The sequence below is a fragment of the Trypanosoma brucei genome, chromosome 11 (assembly GCF_000210295.1).
Source record: "Trypanosoma brucei gambiense DAL972 chromosome 11, complete sequence".
NCBI lineage: Eukaryota > Euglenozoa > Kinetoplastea > Trypanosomatida > Trypanosomatidae > Trypanosoma > Trypanosoma brucei.
In genome coordinates, this window is record NC_026744.1 from 3,387,847 (window position 1) to 3,414,573 (window position 26,727).

At 51.0% G+C, this 26,727-nt stretch overlaps 6 protein-coding genes across 6 annotated transcripts; all 6 read right to left on the reverse strand.

The window, feature by feature from the left end:
• Positions 1-1,060: 1,060 nt before the first annotated feature.
• On the reverse strand, positions 1,061-2,074 carry TbgDal_XI14290 (ribonucleoside-diphosphate reductase small chain; the record flags this gene model as incomplete). The annotated part of the gene is made up of 1 exon (XM_011782272.1): positions 1,061-2,074. One exon carries the CDS (start codon positions 2,072-2,074, stop codon positions 1,061-1,063), a length of 1,014 nt encoding a protein of 337 aa, XP_011780574.1.
• Positions 2,075-3,005: 931 nt separating this feature from the next.
• TbgDal_XI14300 (acyl-CoA binding protein, putative) lies at positions 3,006-5,342 on the reverse strand (the record flags this gene model as incomplete). The annotated part of the gene is made up of 1 exon (XM_011782273.1): positions 3,006-5,342. One exon carries the CDS (start codon positions 5,340-5,342, stop codon positions 3,006-3,008), a length of 2,337 nt encoding a protein of 778 aa, XP_011780575.1.
• Positions 5,343-6,281: 939 nt separating this feature from the next.
• Positions 6,282-18,173, reverse strand: TbgDal_XI14310 (hypothetical protein, conserved; the record flags this gene model as incomplete). Its single annotated transcript, XM_011782274.1, has 1 exon — positions 6,282-18,173. The coding sequence occupies one exon, from the start codon at positions 18,171-18,173 to the stop codon at positions 6,282-6,284; it is 11,892 nt and encodes a 3,963-aa protein (XP_011780576.1).
• Positions 18,174-19,302: 1,129 nt separating this feature from the next.
• On the reverse strand, positions 19,303-21,450 carry TbgDal_XI14320 (oligopeptidase B, putative; the record flags this gene model as incomplete). Its single annotated transcript, XM_011782275.1, has 1 exon — positions 19,303-21,450. One exon carries the CDS (start codon positions 21,448-21,450, stop codon positions 19,303-19,305), a length of 2,148 nt encoding a protein of 715 aa, XP_011780577.1.
• Positions 21,451-22,300: 850 nt separating this feature from the next.
• On the reverse strand, positions 22,301-23,008 carry TbgDal_XI14330 (hypothetical protein, conserved; the record flags this gene model as incomplete). Its single annotated transcript, XM_011782276.1, has 1 exon — positions 22,301-23,008. One exon carries the CDS (start codon positions 23,006-23,008, stop codon positions 22,301-22,303), a length of 708 nt encoding a protein of 235 aa, XP_011780578.1.
• Positions 23,009-25,038: 2,030 nt separating this feature from the next.
• Positions 25,039-26,370, reverse strand: TbgDal_XI14340 (hypothetical protein, conserved; the record flags this gene model as incomplete). The annotated part of the gene is made up of 1 exon (XM_011782277.1): positions 25,039-26,370. The coding sequence occupies one exon, from the start codon at positions 26,368-26,370 to the stop codon at positions 25,039-25,041; it is 1,332 nt and encodes a 443-aa protein (XP_011780579.1).
• Between the last annotated feature and the right edge of the window lie 357 nt (positions 26,371-26,727).

The window sequence follows — 26,727 nt, forward strand, 5'->3', positions numbered from 1 at the left end:
CGTTCCGCAGGTTCTCCAGCACAATGCCATCGCTTGCCGCGAAGAAAGCCAACACATGTTTGATGAAGTGTCGCTCGCCGTCGTCCAGCTTCTCCCAATCTGTCATGTCATTCCCAAGGTCGATTTCCTCCACCGTCCAGATGCTGCTCTCCGCCTCCTTGTACTTCTGCCATATGTCAGGGTACTTGATGGGGAAGATAACGTAGCGGTCGGGGTTTTCTGTCAGAAGTGGCTCCTCCACCTCCCCTTCCTTACGCGAGCGCTTGTGAGATTTGGGTGGCATCGTTAGCACTGTCCTTGTTTTTCTTCTCTTGATGTGTTTTCAATATACGACAGAGCAGCTAATGGAATGAATGAAGAGAAAGCTTGCACACAAGAGGCATATTCAGTAGTGTAGTAGCGAAACAGTGGAAAGAAGTGGACATCCCAACCAACGCGCACAATGCATTGCCATCGTGTAACTATCAGCACAAAAAGGGTAGTCGCAATAATTGCAACCGTCCCTCCACTATGGCATTACGAAATGGAAAAACTAAAACAAGTCAAAAGGAAAAACAATGGGAACCTGACAGGTACAAAAGTGCAAAATGGTATGCCTCTTACACATTTCCCTTTCACCACCCTCACACATAGAAACTGCCATCAAGCATAGCGTGTAAATATTTGTCAGGTGAGGGCACTCTAAGCACTAATATTGAAACCAATTGTCCACCAAAGGTAAAAAGAAAAAAATACACCCGATAAACAAGTGTCATACTCCAGACATTAAAATCATCAAATGATATTAGCTATCTCACATGTAACAAGCGCACAGGTTCCCGTGTATGCCTATGTACGATTCTATGTGTTTGCATGCAGGCGTATGGAGGCATACGTGCTGCTGCCCACAAGCTCATTTCCTTGTTATGATATCTGTTAAAAACAACAGCCAGTACTCCAAGGAGGTGCAGTCGCTGACCTTACCAGAGTAACAGATATCTAACTCAATGAATGTAAAGGGCATCAGCCCCATACTTCACAGTTCCCCTCACATACGGGCACGCACCAACGATAACATCCCCTAGAAATCTGCGTCCAGAGAGAAAACCTTTGACGACCTTTCGGAACTCATCACACCAGCCTTCTGATACTCACCAACCTTCTTCTCGAAAAAGTTAGTTTTCCCCTGAAGAGAAATCATATCCATGAAGTCAAATGGGTTCTTCGAGTTGTAATGACGGTCGTACCCCAAGGACACCAGGAGCCGATCGGCGACAAACTCAATGTACTGAGTCATCAGCTGAGAATTCATTCCAATTAAGCGGACAGGTAATGCATCGCAAATGAACTCTCGTTCAATTGATACTGCATTGCATATAATTTCAAGCACACGATCCCTCGGCAGCTTGTTTACGATATACTTCTCGTATAATAGGCAAGCAAAGTCAGTGTGCAGACCCTCATCACGTGAAATCAGCTCGTTGCTGAAGGTGAGCCCGGGCATCAAGCCACGCTTCTTTAACCAAAAAATGGCGCAGAACGAGCCAGAGAAAAATATGCCCTCGACAGCCGCAAACGCGACGAGCCGCGTAGGGAACGAAGTCTGACTGCCAATCCATTCAATCGCCCATTTGGCCTTTTTCTCAATACACGGAATCGTCCTTATGGCATGTAGCAGTCGTTGCTTTTCGTCGGGATCCACAACATACGTATCGATCAACACGGAGTATGTCTCAGAATGGATATTTTCCATAGCAATCTGGAACCCATAGAAACATCGAACTTCAGGTACCTGCACTTCGCACATGAACCGTTCCGCAAGGTTCTCCAGCACAATGCCATCGCTTGCCGCGAAGAAAGCCAACACATGTTTGATGAAGTGTCGCTCGCCGTCGTCCAGCTTCTCCCAATCTGTCATGTCATTCCCAAGATAAATGTTTTCCACCGTCCAGATGCTGCTCTCCGCCTTCTTGTACTTCTGCCATATGTCAGGGTACTTGATAGGGAAGATAACGTAGCGGTCGGGGTTTTCTGTCAGAAGTGGCTCCTCCACCTCCCCTTCCTTACGCGAGCGCTTGTGAGATTTGGGTGGCATCGTTAGCACTGTCCTTGTTTTTCTTCTCTTGATGTGTTTTCAATATACGACAGAGCAGCTAATGGAATGAATGAAGAGAAAGCTCGCACACAAGAGGCATATTGCTTTCTAAGTGCTGTTATCACATTTGACAATCCTGTCTAAAAAACATTACTGTTTCTGTTTTTTGCTTCTTTAAAGTTAATTGTTCGTATAGGTTCTAGGTAAGGTCGATAGTTGCTCTTGGGGAAAGCGCGTTGGCAACAGCAACGAAAAAAAAAACTCATGTTGTCCACTTTACCGAGTGGAAAGGTCGCAACAGATCCATGCAAGAAACCGTAGCATTGACTCACATTAGTGGAGAGCCGCAGCGGTGCATGCACTGGGGAGAAGGCAAACTAGTGTAGCTGCCCCAACATCTACTAAATATGTATTACTGTTTGCTTTACCACTGTGAAGTCTGACCATCTCCCAGCAGATATCAGCAGACCGTAATGCCATGAAGACATCGACTAGCACACGTTTCGTTGGAACCTCATCAGCGCGACACTCATGGAGGAGGAACAAGCCAACTCGCGCAAACTCAAAGAATAAGGACCTGTGAAGAGTTGGTACCCCACACACACACACACACGCTGCTGAAATCGTAGAAGGATTATGTGGCTGACCCGCCCTTACAGCAGCCTAAGTAATAAAAAGTAGTGGCTAACGCTTCATGATGTAACTGGAAAGTGTGCGGGCAACAAACCCTGAAGGAGGAAAAAGTGGGACAAGCAATAACACCAATTGGACATGAGGAAGCAAGGTGAGCTGAAGCTCGCTACACAGCGACATAAGTGAATGTAGCCGCACGCAAGGATGTACCGGCGGCACTGCCCGCATGCCGCTGTTCCCTGCGCTGAAGGAACAATTGTGGGGAGGGCGCTGTTGTACAGCAGTTTATGTACGAATATCACCCAATTGAACTCTTACGATGCTCTTGTAGTGCGGATACCAGTGAAACGTATTGTTGCTCTGCAACCTCCTTACTCATCCCTTTAACCCTGCACCATGCATCCCACTTAGCGCGTCCAACCACATCGGTTAACCACGGCCTCGAAATATTGATATCGCCAACGGTAGCCTGCTTGTACAAGGCATAAATGTTCAGTTTCATGTCGTTGCTTACCATACCTACGATTCTGGCAAAGGCTTGTTGCGCCGCCGCAAATGCCGTTTCTGGGTTTTGCACGGCAGCTCTATTACCCGTTGTGTTAAAATCGGAGGTGCTTTTCTCACCAACGTCGGTAGTGGTAAAAACTTCGTGGCGCTGACGATGAAGTATGGAGTGCAGTGTGGGACACGGTGGACAGCCACCCATTAGCCGATATACCATATCCCTCGAAAATCCCAGTGGCGTGCCATCCTCACAATCCTTTAAACCATCAAAGATATCACAGCACATAACAAGCCAATCCGCCAATGCTCGTTCAGCTTCATCAGGAGCTCTGGCATCAACAGATACTTGTTGCGTGGCCCATAGCTTTTCTGCACCAAGCAGCACTGACTCAACTAACCCAAAGTACAACATCTCCGCTCTTGAGCTAAACTTCTTCAGCGGAGTAGACGGTGTGGCCATCAACCATAACACACTGAAGCGCTCTGCTTCACTGGCTGGTGGTGAAGCTACGTACCGCCGGAGCGCCGCTTGCTCACCCGACGCGCTTGCTAGCAAAACCCTCAGCTTCTCACACATCATTAGTAGCAGCGGGCCATTTTGGGGGAATGAAGCTGCCACAGCCCCCGCTACCAACGCCGCCACAAATGTCACAGGCATGTCACCAACAGTTTGGGTTTCATCAATGGCCTCCACAAGAGGTAAAAATTTTTGAACCGTACACTCAAGCGAGACTAACTGCAACAAGAGGAAAAGGTGCACGCTGTGGAGTGACGCTGCGGTCGGAACGGTGGCAGGTACGTCACCGTGCCGTAACGCAGGGCTGTAGCCGCCCACGATATTGGGACCATGCTGCTCGAGCTTCAACAATGTTGAGCGGCGAAAATCTACCCAAAGAAGGATGAAAGCAAGCTTTTGGGGATCTTGCACTGGGCAGGAAAGGTAAAAATGCGGCTGTAACGGTAATTGGCACTGGTGCATACGTTTTTCGCTAGCCTCGACGCAACCGCAACCACCGCCTCTGGTGTCATCTGGCTGCTCGACTGTGCCAGCAGTAGTCAATCTGCCGTTGTCACCTACTGAAAGGGGGGTTTCACCACAAAAAACAGGTAGTAGCAACCCATCGAAAACCTCCAAAACGTCAAACAGTGTAGCTATATTGCCGTTGCATACATCATACATGACAGTTGAATCCACCAAAATGCTGGAGAGGGGTTGAGTATCGTTACGTCGTGCAGCATTGCTTAACCTAGCAATGCGCTCGGTGAAACAGCCCTCGGGTAGGGAGACCAACTCAGCGTTATCGCTGCCTTTAGAGGCACCTCGTGCTCTACCTCTACGGCAGCCACAGTGGCGGTCACCACGATGACGAGTCCCCTCCCACACGAGACGCAGAAGTAGCGGGCGTAAGGCTTCCGACACACAGGACAATCTGAACGGCCATTTCACTCCCTTGCATTCAGAACTCAAGCCCAACGCACCAACATTTTCTCCATTGCTTGTGTTGCAGCTGTCGTTATTCCCTCCGTCACGAAGTGGTGATCTCTCTGAGTTAGCTCCAAAAACAACAAAAGCACCAGCAAACTCGCGCCTGATCTGGCATCTTGCGTCGCGGTCACCCAAGTTTAGTTGGCCCTGCGACTTTTCGACGCCCCCAGCCATGGTAACTCCCAAAGCATCGCTGCCACACGAAGGAGCAACCGGCAGCGATGAAATACGGCCAGATTGCTCCTCAACGTCATGGTATTCACAAGGTGCGCCGATAGCGCTTCCACACGAAACGCTGTCAAGTACAACCCCTCCATATGTTCGGTGAAATGTCACAATTGCTTCAACCACCTCTTGCCGCAGCAAAACAATGGCGAGGTGGAGTGGAAACCATTCGTCGATTCCGACCTCGTCTTGATTCTCCAAGTCCGCAGGCTCGGTGTCAGGATCGTCCATAAGACTAACGTATACTAAAAGAGGGTTGTACACACGGCATGCGGCTTCATAAATGCATCCCTTGAGACTCACCTCGCGCAAACGCTGAAGCAAATCATCAAGAAACTCCGCAGGATCAGCGGGCACGCCGTCAGTTACTTCAAGAAGAAATGTTACTGGTTCCCCCAAATGCTCCGCTTTGCTCCACATCGCCCGCTAAAGCAACGGCCACTAAAGAGTCCCTTTCTATTTTCTTCTCGCGTTATATGTTACCTCCGTCTTCGTGCACAGATGAAGATGAAAACGAAGGTGGACAAAAAGTTTAAAAAGGTGTATACAGGCAAAATAAACGCATATGTATATAGCGCGGACTTAGCAACGAGGTTGCACCACTGCCACATACTGTCTCTGCGCTAAGGGGCGCCAGGGGCCGCTCACGGCATTATTGTACCATGGGCGAAGCAACAACAAACTTTTTGGCGCACGCGGGAGCCCTCGGGAGCAAAGCCCAGAGTCCCCCCTCTATCTCTAGCTTCATATGCACATATCGGCTGCATTTCCCGAAGAACCCCAACAAGAGTTGCCATGGGTAGAAAATCAAAAGAAGCGAACGGGAAACAAGGGCCTTAGGTTTGGCAGTAGGGCAAGTACCCTCCCTCACGGCCTACAACGGATTATTAGATCTGAAGGAATATACATCTATCCTCGTGAACACGTTGATATGCACAAACATAATACAACGAGAGGGGAGAGGGGATTATGAAAATTAAAAAGGTGATCACTTCATCGGAAGTGAAAAAAAGCACCCTCTTCGCATGGCCACACCTTTCGTATGCAACTCTAAGGCGACGACAATTCATGAAAACGCTGAAGGGGTAATATACATACTGCGTAAACATGACAATGCACATTCAGTCTCACCTCCTGGACACTGAGGTGTAATCGTCCAACAGCCCCCAGCCATGAACAACAGGCAGGTCCCAATTTCTCTGTTTGCCCGTGGTGTTTGCCCTACGCCCCCCTGATGTGGCGCACTTCCCACAGACAGGCTTCAACAACATTGACCCCGCATCCCACCAACCTATGGTTGGTTTTATCCCCATCCAACTGGTAGCGCGATCATCATTCCTTTGAAGTTTCACACAACATCTATCTGACGACTTGCCCAGATCCGAACGCAGCTATGCGAGAAAACCAATCATGTAGACCCGGATTAAACGATGACATCCCATGTCCGTCATTGCTGGTCACTGCCATCAAAAACCGTACGACATCCACGGTAACCGCGCAACGCGGCATCAGCATTTGAACATTCCGCTCCATCAACGCATCGTCAACGACGGCACGTGGTATTATCGATGCAACAATCATCTGAATAAAATCAGCAACAAGTTTTGATTTAGCCTCGTCTACAGGCGATACCTCATCGGATTCGTCACACCCATCGTCCGCACCCTTCTCTTTGTAACCCGGAGCGGTGCCGGACGCAACCTTGTCAGTCGCACCGGCACCAACAATGGCGGCTCGTCCACCCCAAGGGTTTCCGTGGTTCCCACTGGCACCAACAGCTCCACTGTTGTTGCCGAACGGAGTAGCGTTAAGATTCGAAGCTCCGCTGAGGAGCCCTTCAACAGTCATCGGCGCGCGCATTGCTTTCCTTCCCGTGGTAGGTGGTGCTAGCTTCGTGAATAGCACTGACAAAACTTCATTTAGCTGCTGTGTAAGGGCGGCACCGGCGGCAATGTCCTCTTCATCCACGGCACCTTCCACACCCGGGGGCGCTTTGGCCAAGGGCAGCGACGGTGCCGGACTTTGCATAAGGAGCAACGTGTGAGCTGCTTGGGCTTGCAGTTGCCTCATCTCCGCAACGGGGCAGTCAAACACCACACACTGCGTACTATTCCACATGTTGAAAATGGAACCGGCGTCCACCCAACGTGGCCCTTCACCGGTTGAAGCAGCAAGCGAGTGCGTCATACCTTTATTCGTCGCACGTGCAGTCTTCTTAGTTGGGTGGTAGGGTTTCTCGGCAACCGAAGGGGGCTGCGTTGCGGCTGGATCGTTGGCAGGGGAGACGACGAGCACAAACTTGAGAGTTGACACCGGTTCAGCCTGTTTGCAGGCTGCACCGCCACCATTGGCACCTTGCCCACAGCGGGGCGAGGCGGCGCGAATACTCATGTTTTCGTTGTAAGCAACAGGATCAGTGCTCGCCGACTCGTACTGGAAAGTATTGCAAATGACAGTGTTGGCGCGTGGCACGTGGAGCTGCTGGAGCGTTTGGGGAGACAATAACGAGGGAAGCGCATCTATTATGACAGGTGGCAAAAACCCAGCAGGCGACGCGTTGTCATCCCCTATTACTGTAGCCGTAGATGCACCAGTACGTTGCGTCCTGAAAGCACCACCGGGACGGGTGGCAGAAGAAGCCTGCTGCTTCAGAATTGACTCCAACGCCCCTTCGCTGTGCCACAGGTAACTGCAGCTCAGAGGGGCGGTTCTGGTCTGGAGAAACGAGCGGACATGTTGCAGGGCGAGCTCAAGATCTAGTGACTCCTGTGGTGGGAGCAAGCAGTCTAGTGAACGCTCTCGATGAAGAGCGGCAAACGCAGAAACGACCGCAGGGAGTGACACATTGTTTCTCTGAGCTGCTCGCTCTCGGTCATCACGCGTCCGCGGATGACTGGGCCCACTCGGAGGTAAAGAACCTCCCCCTCCAGCAGCGTTATCCCACCCTGGACCTTCTTTCTCCATAACATTCCCCACATTGCGCTGTTGATAATGAATGTAGGCAGTGACACTCTCAGCAAATACAACGTCAGTCCCCAGCGAAATAGCGTCATCTCCGTACAGCGAAAACACACTTGTACCGCTGAAGACATGAAATTTCATGTCGGCGACGAGTTTGGCAAGCACTGCACAGTTGGCAGCAACAATGCAAAACGCTCGGCCCGCATGTGAAAACAAGGCTGAGAGCAATAGCAGCGCAACACGTAGTATATTATAGTCGTGGATACCAACCGATACCACCTGCTTTACGACAGACATGAGCAATCGAACGGGATTCTGTCGATACGGTTCGAGTGAAGCAATCATCTCCTCTTCGCTCGACATTTCGTGAGCCATCACAGTGACCGGCGCCCCACCCATTGTTTCCCCTCCCTTTCGCTGCTGCTGCAAGGGGTTCTCTTCTTGCCTTGCTGTGATAAGCGAGGGGTTCCGCAGGCAGAGAAGGCGGGCCAACATAAAGTGACTTTCAATGAGTGCAGTGGGATGTGCTGCTGTGTCGTAACGCGATGCGACGGATAAAATGACGTCCTGCAGCAGACGTTCCGCTTGGTCAAGTAAACCCACTCGAATGTGCTCCTCAGCCAGGGTATTCACTGCCCTATGGACATAAACAGCATCCGTACTCCACGGCAAGGGGGCAAGCTGTTTCCATAAAACTTCGCGCCGGTTTTCTCTCTTCGTTACTTCCCTACTATCATCTTGCTTCCTCTCGTTGAAGCAAAAGGTAAGAGGAAGCAAACTATGTACCTGGCTGTACTCCTGCAGATTCAGTACAGCACCCTCCAGAAGGTCGATGGACGAGGTGGAACCCTTCTGGCTCTCTTTACATTGCTTTTCTCGCCTCAGGGCTTCAAGAGCCAGTATGGTCCAAGGGTGAAACAAATCCATGCGGCTGTCGCACACCAATGATCGAGAAACATTCAGCAATCCATTGAGAGTTTCCTCGGCATCACTTGCTGTCCCTGTGCGCATTGATATTGTGGCGCGGTACAAGGAAAAGACGCGTGCGCTGTATGAATCGCCGCACTGCTCGCATAGAGCGAGTGCGTGATCAACTACTTTCTGCGCTACCGAGTACTCCAGAAGGCGCACATGGTTCTGAGTCATGAGCTCATACACCTCGCACCAGAAATTGTGTGTACCCACTGTCCACAGGAAGGATGGCACATGAGGTATATTGCAGACAAACGACCCGCCATTCTCAAAAGATCTCACGAGACCCTTCAACAGCCCAAGTGCTTTCATAGACTCCCCACGTACGGTATATATCCTCGATAGTAAACGCTCAGATGTGCATCGAGTGTAAGTGTCTTCTACTTCACGCCAACGTTTTGCGTTTCCACCGTCCGGTAAACGCGAAGAAGGCGGGGCGGAGTCACGCGGCACACTCTTCCTACCACGCAAGACAAATGCATTGCCGTCCCCGACAGTACTCGTTGAGTTGCCCGATTGCCGCGGGTGCTGCTGTCGCTCGCCCTGCCGCTGCTGCTGCACCTTCTGTAGTCGGGCTAGGATGACCTGAAGAATCTGCTCCGCAGCATTTAGAGCCTCACGACAAGCGCTGTTATTGTACGTGAGATTCATCGGGCGCTGACTCCCACGGGAACGCATCGCACGGCGGTCAGCCCCTGTTGTCGTGCCGGACGCTGGGGGCTGCGATTGACCACCGAGGCTTCCCCAAACGTAAGCAGCTTCCTTTCCCCCAAGGACAACAAGGCACTCCGCCAGAGTGAGCTCTACACGTTGTGACAGCCGTTTTCCGTAGTACGCCGCAACCGGTTCTGGAAGACCAGAGGCCCCCGACATCAGTGAAGAAACGGTTTGCCCCACGGACGCTCCTGCTGCATCCGCTGCTGGGCGATCATCAGACCCTGGGGAAGTAAAGCACTGCGTAATGAAAACCTGAATGCACGCCACGTTTCCAGGGCTCGTGGGGAGTTCGGTATCGTTGTATAAACCAGATTGAGATGACTCCTCCTGATGCTGCTGCTGCTGGAGTGCTTGATTATTCGGTGCTTCAGCAGCCGGCTCCGCCTGCCGGCGAGACTGCGCGCCGGTATCTGCGCCCTTTAAACCTTTAGTAGTTTTTAACGCCTCACTCCCAGAAGCGCACAGATCAAAACTCTCCAGTGCCACACACGGCACGCGCTTACCCTGACACACATCGCGCAGTATGCCCATAGAGGCCCGGAAGTTACCACTGTATGCAGCTGCCTTTGCCTGCAGTAGTCGAATTTCCACCGTTAGCGGCACATGACGCGTGTAGGTTCGTGCTAGGTATTCCGCCAAGCAGGCAACCATAGCAGAATACACTGGAAATTTAAATTGTAATAGCTCCCACCCCAAAAATAGCAGATGATGTATGATTTGCGGCATCAGTGTAGTTAATGGTTCACGAAGATGTGGCAAAACTATGATGTCCTCCAGTGCGAACCCACAAAAGTCACGCAAACATTGCGGCAGACCACTGCCTGAGGACTGCTCGAAGAGGCGCTCAAGAACACGGGCAGAAAGCAAGCACGCATCCACGGCACGTTTCTGTTGCTCCCGGTAAGTGTACATGGCGAGAGAAGTTAGTGAGAGAATGGCCAAAAGAATGCGAGGACACCCCACAGAGGCTGCTTGGAATTCGGACCACGTATCAACCGCAGTTGAGTTACGTAAGCTCTCGGGCACACCAAGTGCCGCATCCACTGAATCTAACCAACACCTTTCCGCCTCATCGCGCTGACGATGCAGTATGTAAATACGACCCAGTTCATAAAGCTCCTCTGCAAGGGGTCCAAACAGGCGGCGTTGACGGAGGTACGATATAAGATTATCGTACGACCCGGTGACGTCGTGCAGTGATGTGGGTCGTGAAGCGCCGTTGGTGTCGTCAGCATTAGGAGGATTCGTACCACATACCACACTGTCATCCGCTCGTACCGTGGCGCGGGGGCGCGAAGTCTCCACAAGAACATCTGACACAAGCGAACATTCATCAGCAGAGAAGTTGAAAGATGCGTTCGGCATGGACAAAACGGACATTTTGCTGTCACCCTGGGTACCCCATGAGGGCAGCAGCGTCCGACCCAGACGCTGCATAGCACGTGAATAGGCTTCTGTTTTGGTATACCTCCTCCATGTCCAACGCGCATTTCTGGATAGCGACTTTTGCCTCGACTCGTCCCGGTACACCTCTAAGAGTTTGTCTACAGTTTCCTTTGCAATAGGTTCCCCAATCATACACTGCACGTTCAGTACAAAAGGTAACAAATGCCTCGAAAAGGAACCGCTTGTTAACTTCTGAACTTCCTCCGCAATTTGCAGGGACGCCAGTTGACAACTGAACTGTGCACATTTCAACAGAAACACCAGTTTGCCAATGGCTGTGCCCATAGGTATTGTGTAACCAAGACGCTTCGCGGCAAGCTCCATACCATTGGGGTCTTCGAAAGAAATTGGCTTCGTGATACACCTCACGGTGCCAGCTTCCTCAGTCTTCTTCCTCCGCTTCTTCGACACTCTCGCCTCCCATTGCTGCCGCTGGACCACGGCCGTATCGTACGCGCACTTCCTTTCCTCAGCTTCTTGCTCAAGTAGGCTGCAGCCAACTTCCAACTCACGAAGGAAGTAACCCACATCCGGTATTACATCCACCCACATCTCCATCAACGAACTCAACTGCAATGAGGACTGCCATTGAATCCTCGTACGCTCAAAACTCTCCCTCGCACATACCTCGTGTGTCTGATAAAGCAGCGAATGGCCCCTCTTCCGCTGTTCCACGTCACGAGCATGCTCAAGGTAAGCCTCTTCATATTGACCTGCGGGAGAGAAAAGGGAAAAAAGGGAGGGAACGCGTCCCTGAAATGGTAGCTGCTCATCCAGCAGCACATCGCGTCTGACTTTAACGGCATTCGGTTGTACGATCCCCAGGTCACGGCGATAGTCTACATACCCTTCCCATAGCAGAAGCAACGTTCTCTGCATCGTTTGTGCAAGGGGGCATATGTACGGTCCAAGGGCAACCAGCTTTTCGCGGGAACGAGGACCCGTGCGCATAACGGAAGCTCGTTGCTCCGTAGCTGAAAGTGTCCCCACAAATCGGTACAGGCGCGGATCAATGAAGCCGTCCGCGGCATCGCTAGAGTATGTCCCACCGCACGAAGGTGAACCCCGGCCACCGGCGTCCTCAGCGAGTGTCTGCTGCGCGTCGTTCAGTGGCTGCACGTCTGCGGGATCGTCGCATACAAACGTGCGAATCCCGTCGACCGCAAGTAGAACCACCTGGAACGCTTGAGCTGGCAAACCGCAACGGTTGAACAACCTAGCAGACCGCATAGCGTGCGACAAAAACCTCTCTTCCTCATCTCCTTCATCCAATGTTGTCCCTTGCACGGCACGCTTACCCTTTGGCATGTCCTCAGTCAAAGCTGACACGGACTCGTCAACACCTCCCTTCACTTTGCTCGCGCGGCGGGAAACCTTCCCAGACGTATCTAATGTGGCTTTCTCTTGGAGCACCTGGCATTGCTCCAACTGCAGTAGTGACATCTTCTCCAGGAAAAAATACAGCTTCGCTGTGAAAGGAACGCAAAACTGCATGATACGGGCCCTCAGCCACCGTGCAATCTGTCGCCTCCACACCCAGGCAAACCCACGGGTGAGTTGTCGCAATGTTTCCTTCTCAACAGGTGACCATTCTCCCTCCGCTGTATTACTAACAATATGTTGTCCCAGTTCATTTATAGGCGCAACCTGAGCCCTCGCATCCTCGGCCGCCAACTCTTTTGCACTCTCCAGTGCGGTCGGGTTATCAGTCGTCGATGCATCGACTGAGGAAGTACCCTTCAACTGTATGTGCAAGTACCCTTCTCGGCGGAGCCAGCTCCTCATGCTTTCAATCAATCCATTCTGATGCTCGTTAATAAGGGTGCGGATATCCTTAAGGCGCTTTAATGCATCCAGTGCCAGCCGTCGCGCATTCACGACATCACCTTGCTCCATCAGGCTCTCTACGACATATGCAGCTGTCCGCGCGTACATGGGATGATCGCACACCTGATGGAGCCGTTCAATGGCTAGCTGCGCTGATCGACTGTGCACTGCTCGGACCACCTCCAACAACCATGGCGGAATACCTTCTAATACCACGCAGTTGGGCGTCGCAGCCAACACCGAGTCGAGTGCTTTGTCGCATGAAGAGAAGACTTTTCTCAAGGAGCCGGCAACCTGAGCAGGCACTTTGAAAAGAATCTCCCCCAGGAGCTCCACATATTCGATGGGTACGCAGTCGTCGACGATGTCGTCTAACATTACGTACGAGCTTCCGGGAAATGTCGAAACACCGGCAGCGCACTCAGCAGGGGCGCCGGTTGTCTGGGATGGTGCCGCGGAGCCCACTCTGGAGCCGCGGCGAAGGCGAGATGAAGTCCCGCGCGAGGCGTTTTCGCCTCGGTTGCCTGGAGCTGGTGTCCCCTGCGTACCTTCGGGAGCGCTTCCCTTTGAATTCACGACGCGCTGCACTCTGCGCGCACTGCAGCGAATTCGGTGTCTGTGACGGCGCTGCCGCAAGTTAGGAGCGTTGTATACATCGTTCCATACACGCTCAAATGCCTGAAGAAGAAGCTCATACCACCCAGCGATGGTCGAAGGAAGGTCAGATAAATCCTCAGAACAGCGCTCGGGCGACACTACCGGGGCCCCTGCAGGGGTTGTTGCTCCCGCCTGTTGCCCCACAATTTGGTCCTTGCTGTTAGTATCAGCATGCAAATTGGCACAAGGGGCAGAACAGGGCATAGAAGCCATCCTTCGTATCGTAAGGAGTAATGCACCAAGAACGCGAACCGCCAACAACTGCACGTCCGGATCATCAGACGTGGAGGTGGGATGTAACAACAGGATCTTACACAATGTGCCGAGCGGCCGCAGCACAACAGGACAGTAATTGTCGTCCACAAGTGTTGGAAGGAGGGCGTTGAACAACTCGAAGGCACAGCGCATCATACGTCCATAATCTTTAACGCGGAACGCAAGCTCCATGACAAACCGAATTCGGTATGCGCAGCGCATATATACAACTTGAGTCTCCTGCAACTTATAACGTTTTGGGAAAGGCACCTCGACCAACATGCTGTGCTCAGTAAAAGGCATGAGCCCTGTGGTACAAAAGTTTTTGTAAGCGTGGCCTTTCATATCGCCCACAGACATCCAAAGAATAGCCGAAACAAGCGCTCGCAGTTGCAATGGTGATGACGCAGACAAGATTTCCTCGCTCGGTTGGAACTCTAGGGGGCTTATGATGGTGTTACCATCCCCAGTTGGTGAGGGAGAGCGACGCGAACCCTCCGCGGTGACAGTAGCTGCTTCCCTAGTAATTGTACCGACGCTCCGTGACGCCGCTGAGTCTCGGAGACATGGCGCATTGCTCTTATCACACAAAAAAGCTGCGTGCAGTACATCCCTTGACTTCTCCATCCACTCCGTAAATCCTAGCTTCCCACATATGGTCACGGCGTAGCACCAAATCATGAGAGGAGAGTACGCACTCCCCTCGCGCGGGGCCAGTTTGTCAACCCCAAAACTCCCATTTGATCCACTCCACTCGGGACGACACAGCAGATGAAAAGCCTCTTCTAGCATTTCCCGCTGTACCTTCCGCCGGGGTTGATGGGATGCCAAACACAACAAGACAAGCGCTAGTAGTAATGCGTCCGAACTCTCCCGCGCCCACGCAACAAGCCGTTTCCTCTCTCGCTCATTGGTATCCAAAAACTGTGGTTCCTCCTGGATAAGTGACTTTAGAATATTCTTCTCCTTCAGCGTAACGGCGCCATAAATATTAGCCTTCGCCTGGCGCTCCTTAATTCGTGTGACGTCCTCTCTGTGCCTTTCAATAGCTGCAAAAGATTGTTGATACAAACTAGCACACCAACACAGTTCGATTCGACAACGCATTAAATCAGTCCTTATATCACGCACCTCCTGCTCACCACTAGCCACCAACGCAGACACATGCGACCCTAAACCTAATCTAGCACCAGTATCAACCCCTGCAACCTGTGCGGAGTTATGCATATCCAACAGATGCGTCGCACTGGAAAGCCACCTCAACGCAATATTAATGGCAGAAATCCCTAGCATGGCGTGGTGATGCTTTTTGCGAAATACGCAGGCGGAGTCCACACCCTTTGGGAGCCCATCTACCGATCCACCAACCTCCCCTCCTTGATGCGATGTCGGTGATGCCGATCCCGCAGCTGCCTCCCCTGAAACCGCATTTCCATCATTGTCGTCACCGGCCCCTTGGGCACCAACAACTTTCTCTTTAACTACTTCTACCTCCGCCACAACCTCTTTTGCATATCTCAGAACAAGTTCGCTAAAGTCGACAGCGCTTGTCAGCCCACTACTCGCCTTCACATCCAAGTATGTGCATATGATCTCGTGATACAACTCCACCGGGTCCTTATCCAGTTGGTGCCCCGATGCGACACTCACCCCATTGCCATCACGCAAGAGGGGCGCTGACCTTGTCACAACCGGAAGCTTGCTGGGGGAGTAGCGGGCCATACGGTGGAGTAAAAACTCCGCGCCACGCTCCAGCAGTTGCTGACAGACTACCCGCACGGACTCCGACACCGCTGTGGTTGAACTCAGCAGAGGTGGGTACAAAACAGAGGATGACGTCATGGAGGGAGAGGCAGAGGACAAGCCGTCAACGGGGGCACCGAAGGCCACAGCGATAGCACTGTCGTTATTATTACTGTTGGATACACTAATCAACAGAGGCCCTTTACACTGCTCCAACAGCCTCCTGAGATGCTCAGCGACGGGAAAGATACTGTAAATATCTTCCAAAGAATGTCGATCAGCACCACTTTCAGCTGCTCCACACCCGCGCACCCTTCGCATGTGCCGAAGGATGTGTAAAGAAGCGGTGAATACATTTGCTAAAGCCCACACGGGTGATCGCGAGTGCCGTCCACCCACCTTTCCGCTTTCAGGCGATGGTGAAACTGGGCGCGAAGCCAACCCCTCATCACTTTCACCGAGTTTCCGCCACAATAGACTAGTGGAGCAGATGCAAAGCCGCCCATACAAATCGACATCCGGGGCATCATACAACACGCAATGAAGCAACAATGCTGTAGCGATGCTCTCTTCCTCCGTTTCTGTTAAGCGGGAGATCGATCGTCCATCACGCTGCTCCTCGTTTCCATGAAAGAGGAAAGGACCTGGTGGCTTTGGGTACCCAATTTCACAGAGCAGGGCCTCCAGGGTAATACTCCCAAGCAGTACATCGTCTTCGACAACACTGAACTCTTGGGGCACAACATTCCCTTCACGGCCCTTCCGACGGGGCGCAGCACTCTTCTTCCCCGTAGACTTTGTGGCGGGCGCATCCACAGCGAACGCATTATTTGCGGCTTTAGTCGTTTCAGAGCTATCAAAACCCTCTAGCCGGCATCGTTCCGCGATTGTAGGGTTTTCCTTCAGATAATTGCGCACCGCGTGACGCGCCAAAAATTCGAGTGCCGAAGTCGCCCACAAGTGCAACTTACCCATGAATGTGCTCGGATCAAATGCAGCATCACCAAGTTGATCGGTTCTACTTCTTGGTCGTGTCGTAGGGGGTATTGAGGTGATGGCCACAGCGAGCAAGAAACGCATTAGAGGGCCCCGAGCTCTCTCAACCAACCTTGTCTTTTTCAACGCATCCATGTTGCGGCGATCCCTTGATTTTTGCTGTTGCTTGGCCTTATTAAGGCGATACCCTGCTCCTCCAACGAGTGCGGCAGACACCTCCGAGGCAGTTGGCAACTCCACTCTCATCAGTGTCTCCCATGCCTTGTCAAGCACATCAAGTCCACTGCAGGGAAGGTCACCGTTATACGCTTCAGAACCATCACGAACAGTAGAATCTCCAACACTTGGCACCTGTTTGGTGCCATGCGCCCCATCTCCAGCTCCACCGACACTCGGTTGTGGAGGTGAATACCTTTCCGCGCCTGATCCATTCACGTACCAAGTGTACCTCAACACAGTGAGGTGGACATTGTACAAAGCCACGAGCAGAATCTCCCTGGTTTCCTCTGAAGGCCCAACCCCGTCTACAAACTCAAGTTCCACAAGTTCCCGTACCTTCACCAGCGTGCGCTGCGCTTGGTGCAACGCTTCCTCATACATCCCTTGCCGTTCATAACAATTGCATAAAAGCTCATATAGTCGCACGCGCCAAAGCAAGTAGCGCGAAGTTGAGAGCTTGAGTGTCCCCGACTCACATACCTCGATGCAGTACGCAGTAGAACGTGCAATAACCGGCATTACCACCGCAGTGCTCCCACTTGCGAAACGCATCAAATGCAGGCACATTTCATATATCATGACGGTGGCGTTGAACAGGACAAAGTAGTTCAAATCCGCCTCCACGTCACAAGCGGAAACAAGCCTATGGACTACATTCTCTAAACACGACGTCGCTTGCTGTAAAACACCGGGGCGGCACCGGAACGAAGAGGCGCCGGTGAAAAGCCGAAAAAACTGGCATGCTTGAGTAAGCAACTCGTACTGCACAACGACGCGCCAAGCGTCAGTAAACTTCGCCCGCCTCTCTTGATCAACCTCCTTTGAAACAAACCGCAGACTGCGCCTGCCGGCCGTGGGTGTCTCTCCCTCAGTTTGCAAAAGGCGACCAAACGCTGTGGTTTTCCTGGCGCTTTTTGATATTGCTGAGACTGTGCCCGCTACGGCGCAAGCATCGCGCAGCGTTGTATTCACATCCTTCTCGATAGACTTGAGACAAATATTCATCGCATCATCGTATAAACCACGCGACACAAGGAAGTACGCAGCAAAGATGCACTCCTCCGCGTACTGGACAGTAACGTCAAACGCTGGGTGACGGTCACGTCGGTCGGCATGCAGACCTGCCACAATAAAAGACTTTCTGCCTTCCCCCTTTGCAGCCGGAGACGTCTGGCTTGCTGCTTGCGGCGACAGGCTGGGTGGCCCACCTCCATACCTTCTGCTGGCGTTACTCCTGTTAAAAGAAGCAATGCTACAAGCCGCTCGACTACGTATACTCCCCGTGGGGCTGCAAAAGGCACCGCCCATGGCGATATTGCGCTTTCTACTGTCAAGAAGTTGCTCAAGAAAAACACGATTCCGCCGTATATCGGACGATTGCGTCGCAGCGTCCTGTTGAAGCGCAAAGTACCGCAGTTTCTGGTGGAAACTAATGTGGTATTCATCGTTCGCTGTCATTGTATAACTCCTTCGCACTACTTCTGCCTGTTGTTGCCGTGCCCGCCGGCCGTTGTTGCTCTCTGATTTCCTCCTTCAGTGTCTTTCTTTTACACCACTTCCTTTGAAACAGAGGGATATATGAGAGTGATTCGAAGGAAAAAGACAGAGGTAAGACAAATGTCATTGAAAGTTAGTGAAGGTTAAAGGAGTGAAAACAAAAAAAAACTATTGATTCTAACCGCCTGGCGTCGAGGAACCAGCACGTAATGGCTAGCAGTCGTTACAAAAAAAAAAAAAAGAAAGACAAAAAACACCTGTGGGAGTTAGTTTGTGTTGGGTCCTCCACATGTCCAACCGGTCATCAATCGGCTTTATTTTAACGGCGGGTTCAAGGGTAACAAAAAGGGGGGCAAGTGGGAGGTTTACCTCAACTAGCCAAGTTTCTGCGGTTTACTGCTGCTGCCATGTAAAGTTGTGTCGTTCCGGAGGTCCGTTACCTTTGTTGACCGCTGACGCTCTAATATTACATTACTGTTACGGCAACTGACGGTCACTCACATGCAACACGCGGCAATAAGGCACGACGCCAACCGAGGAAAACAGAGACACAGACATATTCATTTGTCATCTTACCCATTTATAATACCCGCCTCGGTGCCTGCTATCCCAAGTATAAACACACGAGAGGGGCACACAGGAAGATGCTCCGTGGGCGGGCGGTGATGGTAATTTTTAAAAAAAGTAACAACAACAATAATAATATGGACTGAAGGTGAATAACAACAACTGTAGAAAGTTAAAATATATACACATATGTGCATATAATGGTGCAGACAGATAAAATAATGACGATAAATGCGGTATGGGGAAACGATAAGAAGACCAAAAAGGAAGAACACCCATGCCAATTAACCATATAAAAATTTTTCCCCAAACACCCTCCCCTTATGCCCCTTTACCACCCCTCCTCGTCGCTTTTTGTTTTTTTTGCCATGCGTCTTGTCGCTGTTAGCCCCCACACAAACACACACGCCAGCTCCTTCACTCTCTTTCGCGTTTCGCCTCCCTTGACTATTACCCTTCTACCTCATTTTCTGTGAAACACATCCTACCTTAGCTCCACAAGTTTCAGCTATTCCTTACCTACCTACTTCCGCAGCAGCTGCCGTACATTGAGATGCTTCAGCACAAAAGCCTGTTGTATTGCGTTTTCTCGCAAGTACTTGTAGCGGTCACTTGCAGAAAAGTGTCCACTCTCCAGATCCATTTTCAGCAACACCTCATTGCTGTCTGTCTTGAGTTCACGGAGCTTTGACGCCCATTTCGCCGGTTCCCAATACGCGACGCGTGGGTCGTGCAATCCGGCCTGAATCATCAAATGAGGGTAATCCTGTGCACGCACGTTGTCAATTGGACTGTAGCTGTTCATGTAGTCAAAAAACTTGTACTCATTCGGATTCCCCCACTCCTCCCACTCGCCTGTCGTAAGAGGAATGCTTGGATCACACATGGTTGTCATTACGTCCACAAAAGGGACACCCGCGAGGGCGACGTGGAATAAATCTGGCCGCATATTCAACACGGCACCCACCAGCAATCCACCAGCACTTCTTCCCTCGCAAGAAAGCTGCGCGGGTGTTGTGAGACCAGAGGAAATAAGGTGCTCCGCGCATGCAATAAAGTCCATGAAGGTATTCCGTTTGGTCAAGTACTTTCCCCCAACTTCATACCACGTACGACCCATCTCACCGCCGCCTCGCACGTGCGCAATAGCATATATCATACCCCGATCAACATACGGCAGGAACCGTGAGTTAAACTCAGGCTCAATGCAAATGCCGTAGGAACCGTATCCATAGAGCATGGTGGGGTTGGGCTTCTTCAAATCGATACTGGTATCGTATACGAGCGAGATGGGAACTTTTGTCCCGTCAGGAGCTGTAGCCAACTCCCTCCGACAAACGTAATTCTTCGATTCAAAGCCGCCCCCCACCTTACGCGCCTTCACAACCTTGCGTTCTCCGCTCAGTACGTCCTCGTCGTACCATACAGTGGGGGTTGTCATGGATGAATACCTCAGGCGCAGCAGTGACGCATCGTATGTCTTCATTTGAGAACAAACCACATGGGCAGTGAAAACAGGCTCATCGAAGTGCAGCTCCTTCAGCGTTGCAGAGCTGAAGAGGTTGTCAGGCCCGAGCCTGACCGTCCATACGCGCGTCAAACCATCGCGGCGGCCGGATAGAACTGCAAATTTGGCGAATACGGCGACATCATCAATAGTTACCTTGTCGTCATGGGGTATTAATACGGTCCCCCAATCTGTGGGTGCACTCCGCTTGGTCAATACAACCTTACCATTCACGCACTTGTCTTTATTTGTCAGCACTATCAGTGTGTCCGTGCCGTGCATCTCCACAGTGTAGCGAACCCCCTTCTCACGGGGTCGTACCATCTCGAGTGTGTTGTGCTTAACCCCCTTGCGCAGATCCAACAGATGTGACTCCGAAGTTTCTGATGACATAGAGCAAATGATCAGCGTCTTGCCGTCACCCGACCTCCCCACACCCACCGAGAAGAGTGGATCGTCGTCGGTGTAGAGGCATACATCTTCACTTTGCGGTTGGCCAATAATGTGACGCCATACCTTGTTGTCACGCTTGGAGGCATCTTTCGTAATGTAAAAGAAGCATTCGGCATTGGGCCCCCACACAACACTTCCGTTTGTGCCTTCAACCTTGTCCGCCACCACGTCCCGTACGAAACGGATGCTGTACACCTCATCCCCGCAGTAATCAACGGAGTATGCTACAAGCGCATGTTCTGGTGGGGCGGGCGCCACGCAACCCACGACACAAAAAGATTTGCCCTCCGCGAGCTTATTTTCGTCCAGTACAATCTCCTCATCCTCACCCTCACCCGGCGTCTTCCCGGCCGGTACGCGACAATGAAGCTTGTACGACAACCCCTTTACATCACGCGTGTAGTACAAGAAGCGGTCGTAGACGTAGGGGGCCGACATGTCCGTTTCCTCAATGTGTGAAATGTGCTCTTGGTAAATAGTTTCCGCCAGGTCTTTAATATCGACCGCGCGCTTCTCGTAATAATCCTTCTCCAAGTGGAGGTGGGCGAGGACTTCGGGATCGGCACGGTTATCATCGCGAAGCCAAAAGAGCGGGTCGACCCTGCGGCGGGGCGGGTCCATTGGGTTGGCGCCGCGGTCTTCGCCCTCAACTTTGCCAAAAACCACCTCGTGGGGCCGATGTGCGGCGATTGGACCACGTTCAGTTTGCATGATTGTGATGGAAAGTGCCCCCGAGTATGCAAGTGTATACAATTGTGTTGAGGGAGCCCAGCAATCGGATGATAATAGTTATTTCCTTTCCTTTTAATTATGTCGTTATTTTGCTTCCTCACGCACAGTGATATTCCTTCCTTGTTCCTTCGTTCCTCCGTTTTACAGGGTGTAGGGTGAAAGGGAAAGAAACTTGATAAATTTTGCTGTAGGTTTACAGCGATCATAACCTCCACCACTGCCCTTTTAAAAAAGAAATATTTAGACTCTTCAGCCGTCCTTCCCCTGTGATAAGCTTCTCTTCCACCAGAAAGCACACACAAACATATGTGAACATACCTCCTCGTAAATACATGGGTAAATAACACTACAAACGTCAACAAAAAGCTTTGAGGTAAGGGATGCTCCTGAGATAACACGGTCTCATTATCAATGGGTGATAAGGCGCTGAGATATAAGAAGTGATGGAGCCATGAAGCCATAATCCATCGGAAAGACCAAATCAGCGCCCAATGGTGGCACACACCTCGTCCTGTGAATTCTTCACACACCTTCCCTACCCCCCCCCCTTTTTTCTCACTCTTTTTAACATTGCATCCACTTCCCACACCTCGCGTTGCAAGCGTTTAGTGCGGCTTGTGTAGTATACGTCTCCCAACCCACCAACAGACCGTAAGCTACCCTAAAATCCCCATGTAACCGTCCGAGCGAACGGATGTACACGTTGACAGCTCGCCAGAAGCAAGTGAGACTCCTCTACACACATGTAATGTACACACCCAATCTAACCCATTTAGAGCTACACCAAGGTAAAAGCTAGGGGCAAATAAACAGAAAAATGGGCATTCTTCTAGTTCTTACGGCGCGTAACATGGTCGTATATTGTCACCTGCACGTATTCGGGGCTGTGAATGACCAGTCGGTTGCTGTTGTCTCCGGGCGTGGGGGCGCGTGGGTCAACGTTGATGGTCTTCCTATCGCGCTTGTGCTTCATTAAGAGCCCAATCTCGTTATCGGCGAGAACCTGAAACGTCACACTATTATTGAAAAACAGCGTGTGGGTCTTCCAGTTGTAATAGCTCAAATCTGTACGGCGGGGGGTGAGGCGCTTGCGGCGGTGGAAGTAGTCGGAGAAGTCCTCCGTTTTGAGCCGGTGGCCATAATCGATGTAGGCGGACACCTCCTGCCCCCGCACAACGTCACGAAGGAATATAATAGTTGATAACTTCCCTGCCCGCACCAACTCCTCCCGTCGGGCCAGTGCACTCAATAGCGGCGAGTCGTCAAACTGCAGACCAGCGCTGCAAACCACATCCACTTCCTCTTCCCACTTCGACGGACCCTCGAGAACAATGAGGCGAGCTGCCTCAAACTCCTCGCGGCTGAGGAAGTTCTTCCCCTTGTAGCCCAACTCCACGATCTGCCGTGCCGCTTCCTGGTCGCCAAGATAAAAAAGGTCCTCCTGCGTCACCTGTTGGTCCAAGTACTCCTCGTACGTCGCGAAGTCTAGTACATTGCGATCAAAGAAGTCGTTTTCAGCTGGAGCTGCGTTGCTCATTGCTAAACTATTTAAGCAAGACTTCAAAGAGTAATTTGGGGGGAAAAGTGAATCGTTTTTCTTTTTTTTTTAGCATTCTAAGGACGTATGTGCCGTAACCCCCCCCCCTCTTTCTTAACCTCCCAAACTCGTCTACCACTCCCCTCATGTGCGTATCTGTGTGCGCGCGCCTGATCAAAAAGTCTGCAAGTATTCGCATTGAGCGAGTAAATACAAGCACTAGCTGATGGAAAATAATAGTGGGAAGAATAAGTGAAGTGAACCGGGGATACGGCACCACCGGGTGGTAGACAATGCAAAAGGGAAATTAGAATCGAACCAACGATACCACAAAATGGCGTGTACGCTAAGATATATTTCTTTCCTTGTCATGCCATGCCATGTACAAAATACAAGTCGTATCTATAAACTCTATCCTTCATAGTCTCCTCTCCTAACAACACCCCTAGGCAGAGATTATGACTTCACCCCTTCACCAACACACACACACTAATCCTGTTCTCTGATTCTCTGACGACCGCCCACACTTAAGGAAACGTACGATATATTATTGGATGTATCGGGGTATGTATTTATCCACCTGTGACTACGCGCGTGCGCCCCCTCCTACGCCTAACGCAGGGCAACTACCACACGTGTGTTATTGTTATATAGTGCCACATACACACACACATCTCCCATGCAACTTTAAAAAAAAAAAAAACAATGCTCAAGCACTCAAGTTTTGGAGAGCATGTAACAATAGCGGCCCTAAAAAGAGGGAGACACCAAAAACGCCATCACTTCCCCTTTCAGAAACCGTTTTGTAAACCTCAGGCGCGCTAGGCCTCCTCCAGCGGAGGCGGCATTTCATTTACTTCATGGCGCGGAGCCAACATCATAAATTAACGCCGACAACAACAATATCATTACACGCGGCACTGTGGAATAGACACGCACTCAAAAGGAAGAAAAGAGGTAGCGAAGGGAGGGAAACGTCTCCCTGCAACTGCGGTCCCCTGTTATCCCTCCAGAAACTACCGTATCCCTTTCCCGCTCCACCCTCCCCCCCCCCCCACACACACACAACAAAACAAAACAAAACAAAACAAAAAGGGAAAGCAGACCCGAAAAGAGAAAGAAGAGGGCTTCGACCAGTCCAACCTGACAGGTAGTGAAGTACAAATCACAATAAAGTGATGAGTACGCCACCCCAGCACGTGTACAATCCGTTTCCCGCTTCTTTCTACTTATCTGTAGCATGCGGTAACAACTCACTGCACGCGTGCAAATTTGCCTACAGCTAAACAACCCGAAGCAGTGGCCGCATCCTTCAACGACCACACGCATAACGTCACCACTGGAACGCGCTGAAATAATAAATAAATCAAAGCGAAGGACGGCCCCGATCCACCCACCTTATGGAGCGCGGAACCGCGCAACCGGGCGGAAGCGGAACTTGAAGAAAGAGGGAAGGTAAAGAAGGAAACGATATATCGTGCGATGTCGCGTGGTGTAAAAACGACGGGAAGAGGTTAGGCAAAAGATAGGGAGATAACGCGAAATTTTATTCTCACAAAGTAAGTTAATAAATAACAACGGCAACTACATATATATATATATATATATATTAAACCAGTTAATTAACCAAACTCCCCATCAGGTGCATAAAACTGGCTAATAAATAAACACAAATTTTTCGATTCCTCCTCAACCATCATCAAACACCACATACACAAACACGCACCCGATCCCCCATCGGCCGCAAGGTTGGTGTGGGTAATTCCACACACACACACACACACACACACACACACACACACACACATCCTCTAATGATGGCACCAGTGACATAACTTCCACTAAAGGAAAGCAGTCCACGGAGGAAAACCCCCTGTTACTCCCATGGATCGCAACCCTCCACAACAAAATACATTATTCTCCTCCCTCAACAGTGAACAAACCTTTTTCGTCAATTCACCCTTGGCACCTGGACGTTTCTATAAAATAAAATACACACACCCGATCTGATGCCTTGGTGTCAAGCTCCGCTAAACAATGCCTGCAATGCGCTTGTAGAGCCGGGGAAGCCACCACCACATTCCAACTAGAAGCTGCAATGCCAAAGCCACAGAGCTAAAAACTAACACAACAAACATCACTGCCCACCCGCGTCTGTCCGCGGTACCGTCACCAGAGTCATTGCCGTTACCACGGACAGCTGCTAGCCACGCGGTGAGCCCCAGTATTAGTGCTACGCAACTCGAACAAACGGCAGTCACCAGAAGCATAGGAAGCACAGTTGTGAACAGAGCAGCGGTGGGTCTGACAGTGGCCTTCCCAAAGTTGTCCCGAACTACAGTGCGGCTCAGAAAGACAGCTCCCAATGACCGTAGCAAACCCCCCACCGCGATGGCGAATGAAAACGCACAGACAGCGGCAAGGGTGGCTGTGAGTTGTTTACCGTCAAAAAAAAATGCGACTATTAGTACCATAGCAGCAGTGGCAGGCCCGAGTTCCACAAAACGTACAAATGGGCCCATACTTGGCACAAGACACAGCAACAACAGTGCTAACGTTGCCAGGAGCAACACCACAACAGGACTGATCGCAATACCGTTAGGCCAATTTCCGCTGCCATCGACAACTGGGATGTCAGCCGCTTTGAAGTGGAGACTATCTAGCACCGGCAGCGTCACTAACTCAGAGTCCACAGTAAGAAGAGATACCACTGCGACAAGGCACCCACAAGCCACACTGCGGATAAAGAAAGACGGATCAAGACGCCCCAAACACGAAAGGAAGTTTGTGACATAATGAGATTTACCGCACGAACATGGTCCAGGCTGCAGCATGGATGGAGGTAGTAGTAAGCAAATGCCGATAGCAAGGGAAAATGACACCAATGCCAGAACGGTATGTATGATAGCAGTATAACCCGCAGCAGCAGTAGTGGCAAATGCCGGAAGAACCCCAAAAGCCACCAGACGAGACATCAACCATGCTAGGCATACCGAGAGCGCTAGAAACGGAGGTCCAGCAACATATCCCACATCAGCACAGGTAAACAGCAACAAAGATGCAAATGAACCAACGAAACTGGCTGCCTGAACAAGTTCTCGTACAACAAAAGAGGTAGTGACATTCAAAAGGACACCATAAAGCAGACGGAAGTCGTCCACTACCAACATGGCTGTTGAAACGAGTAACACGACGTGAGGAACTTCCCACACACCACGAAAACAAAACACAACTAACAGCGAAGAAACTGCGATTGCATGAAACGACATGAGCTTCAGCATCATGCACTTCCCACCTAAAAGATTATCCACAAACGGATTCGTCCTAAAAACATTGTATGTTTCATGGTGTAACATTAGCATGCTGATAATAAAAACGGCAAACACATGCACCACTGCACGCCTCAATCCAAATGAAGAATTCGATTCAGAAACCAAAGCTTCGGGGACAAAAACATCGCTTGGACTACCCTGAACCAAATGAACCTCACTGCCACAAAACAAGCCCCTAAATACATCCCCATCAACGAAAAACGGGAAATTCCTCACTACAGTAAGAATCCCATCTGCCAGCAGCGACAACTGGTTCGTCAACAAAACGTTCTGCAGTTACGCTATGCATCCCTCGAGAGTACCGGTAGGCCCTTTCCAATATCGCAATTATCCCCGTTCCACCCGAAGGGCCCTCTCCCTCCCCCAAAAGGGGTTCTTGATTCCCCA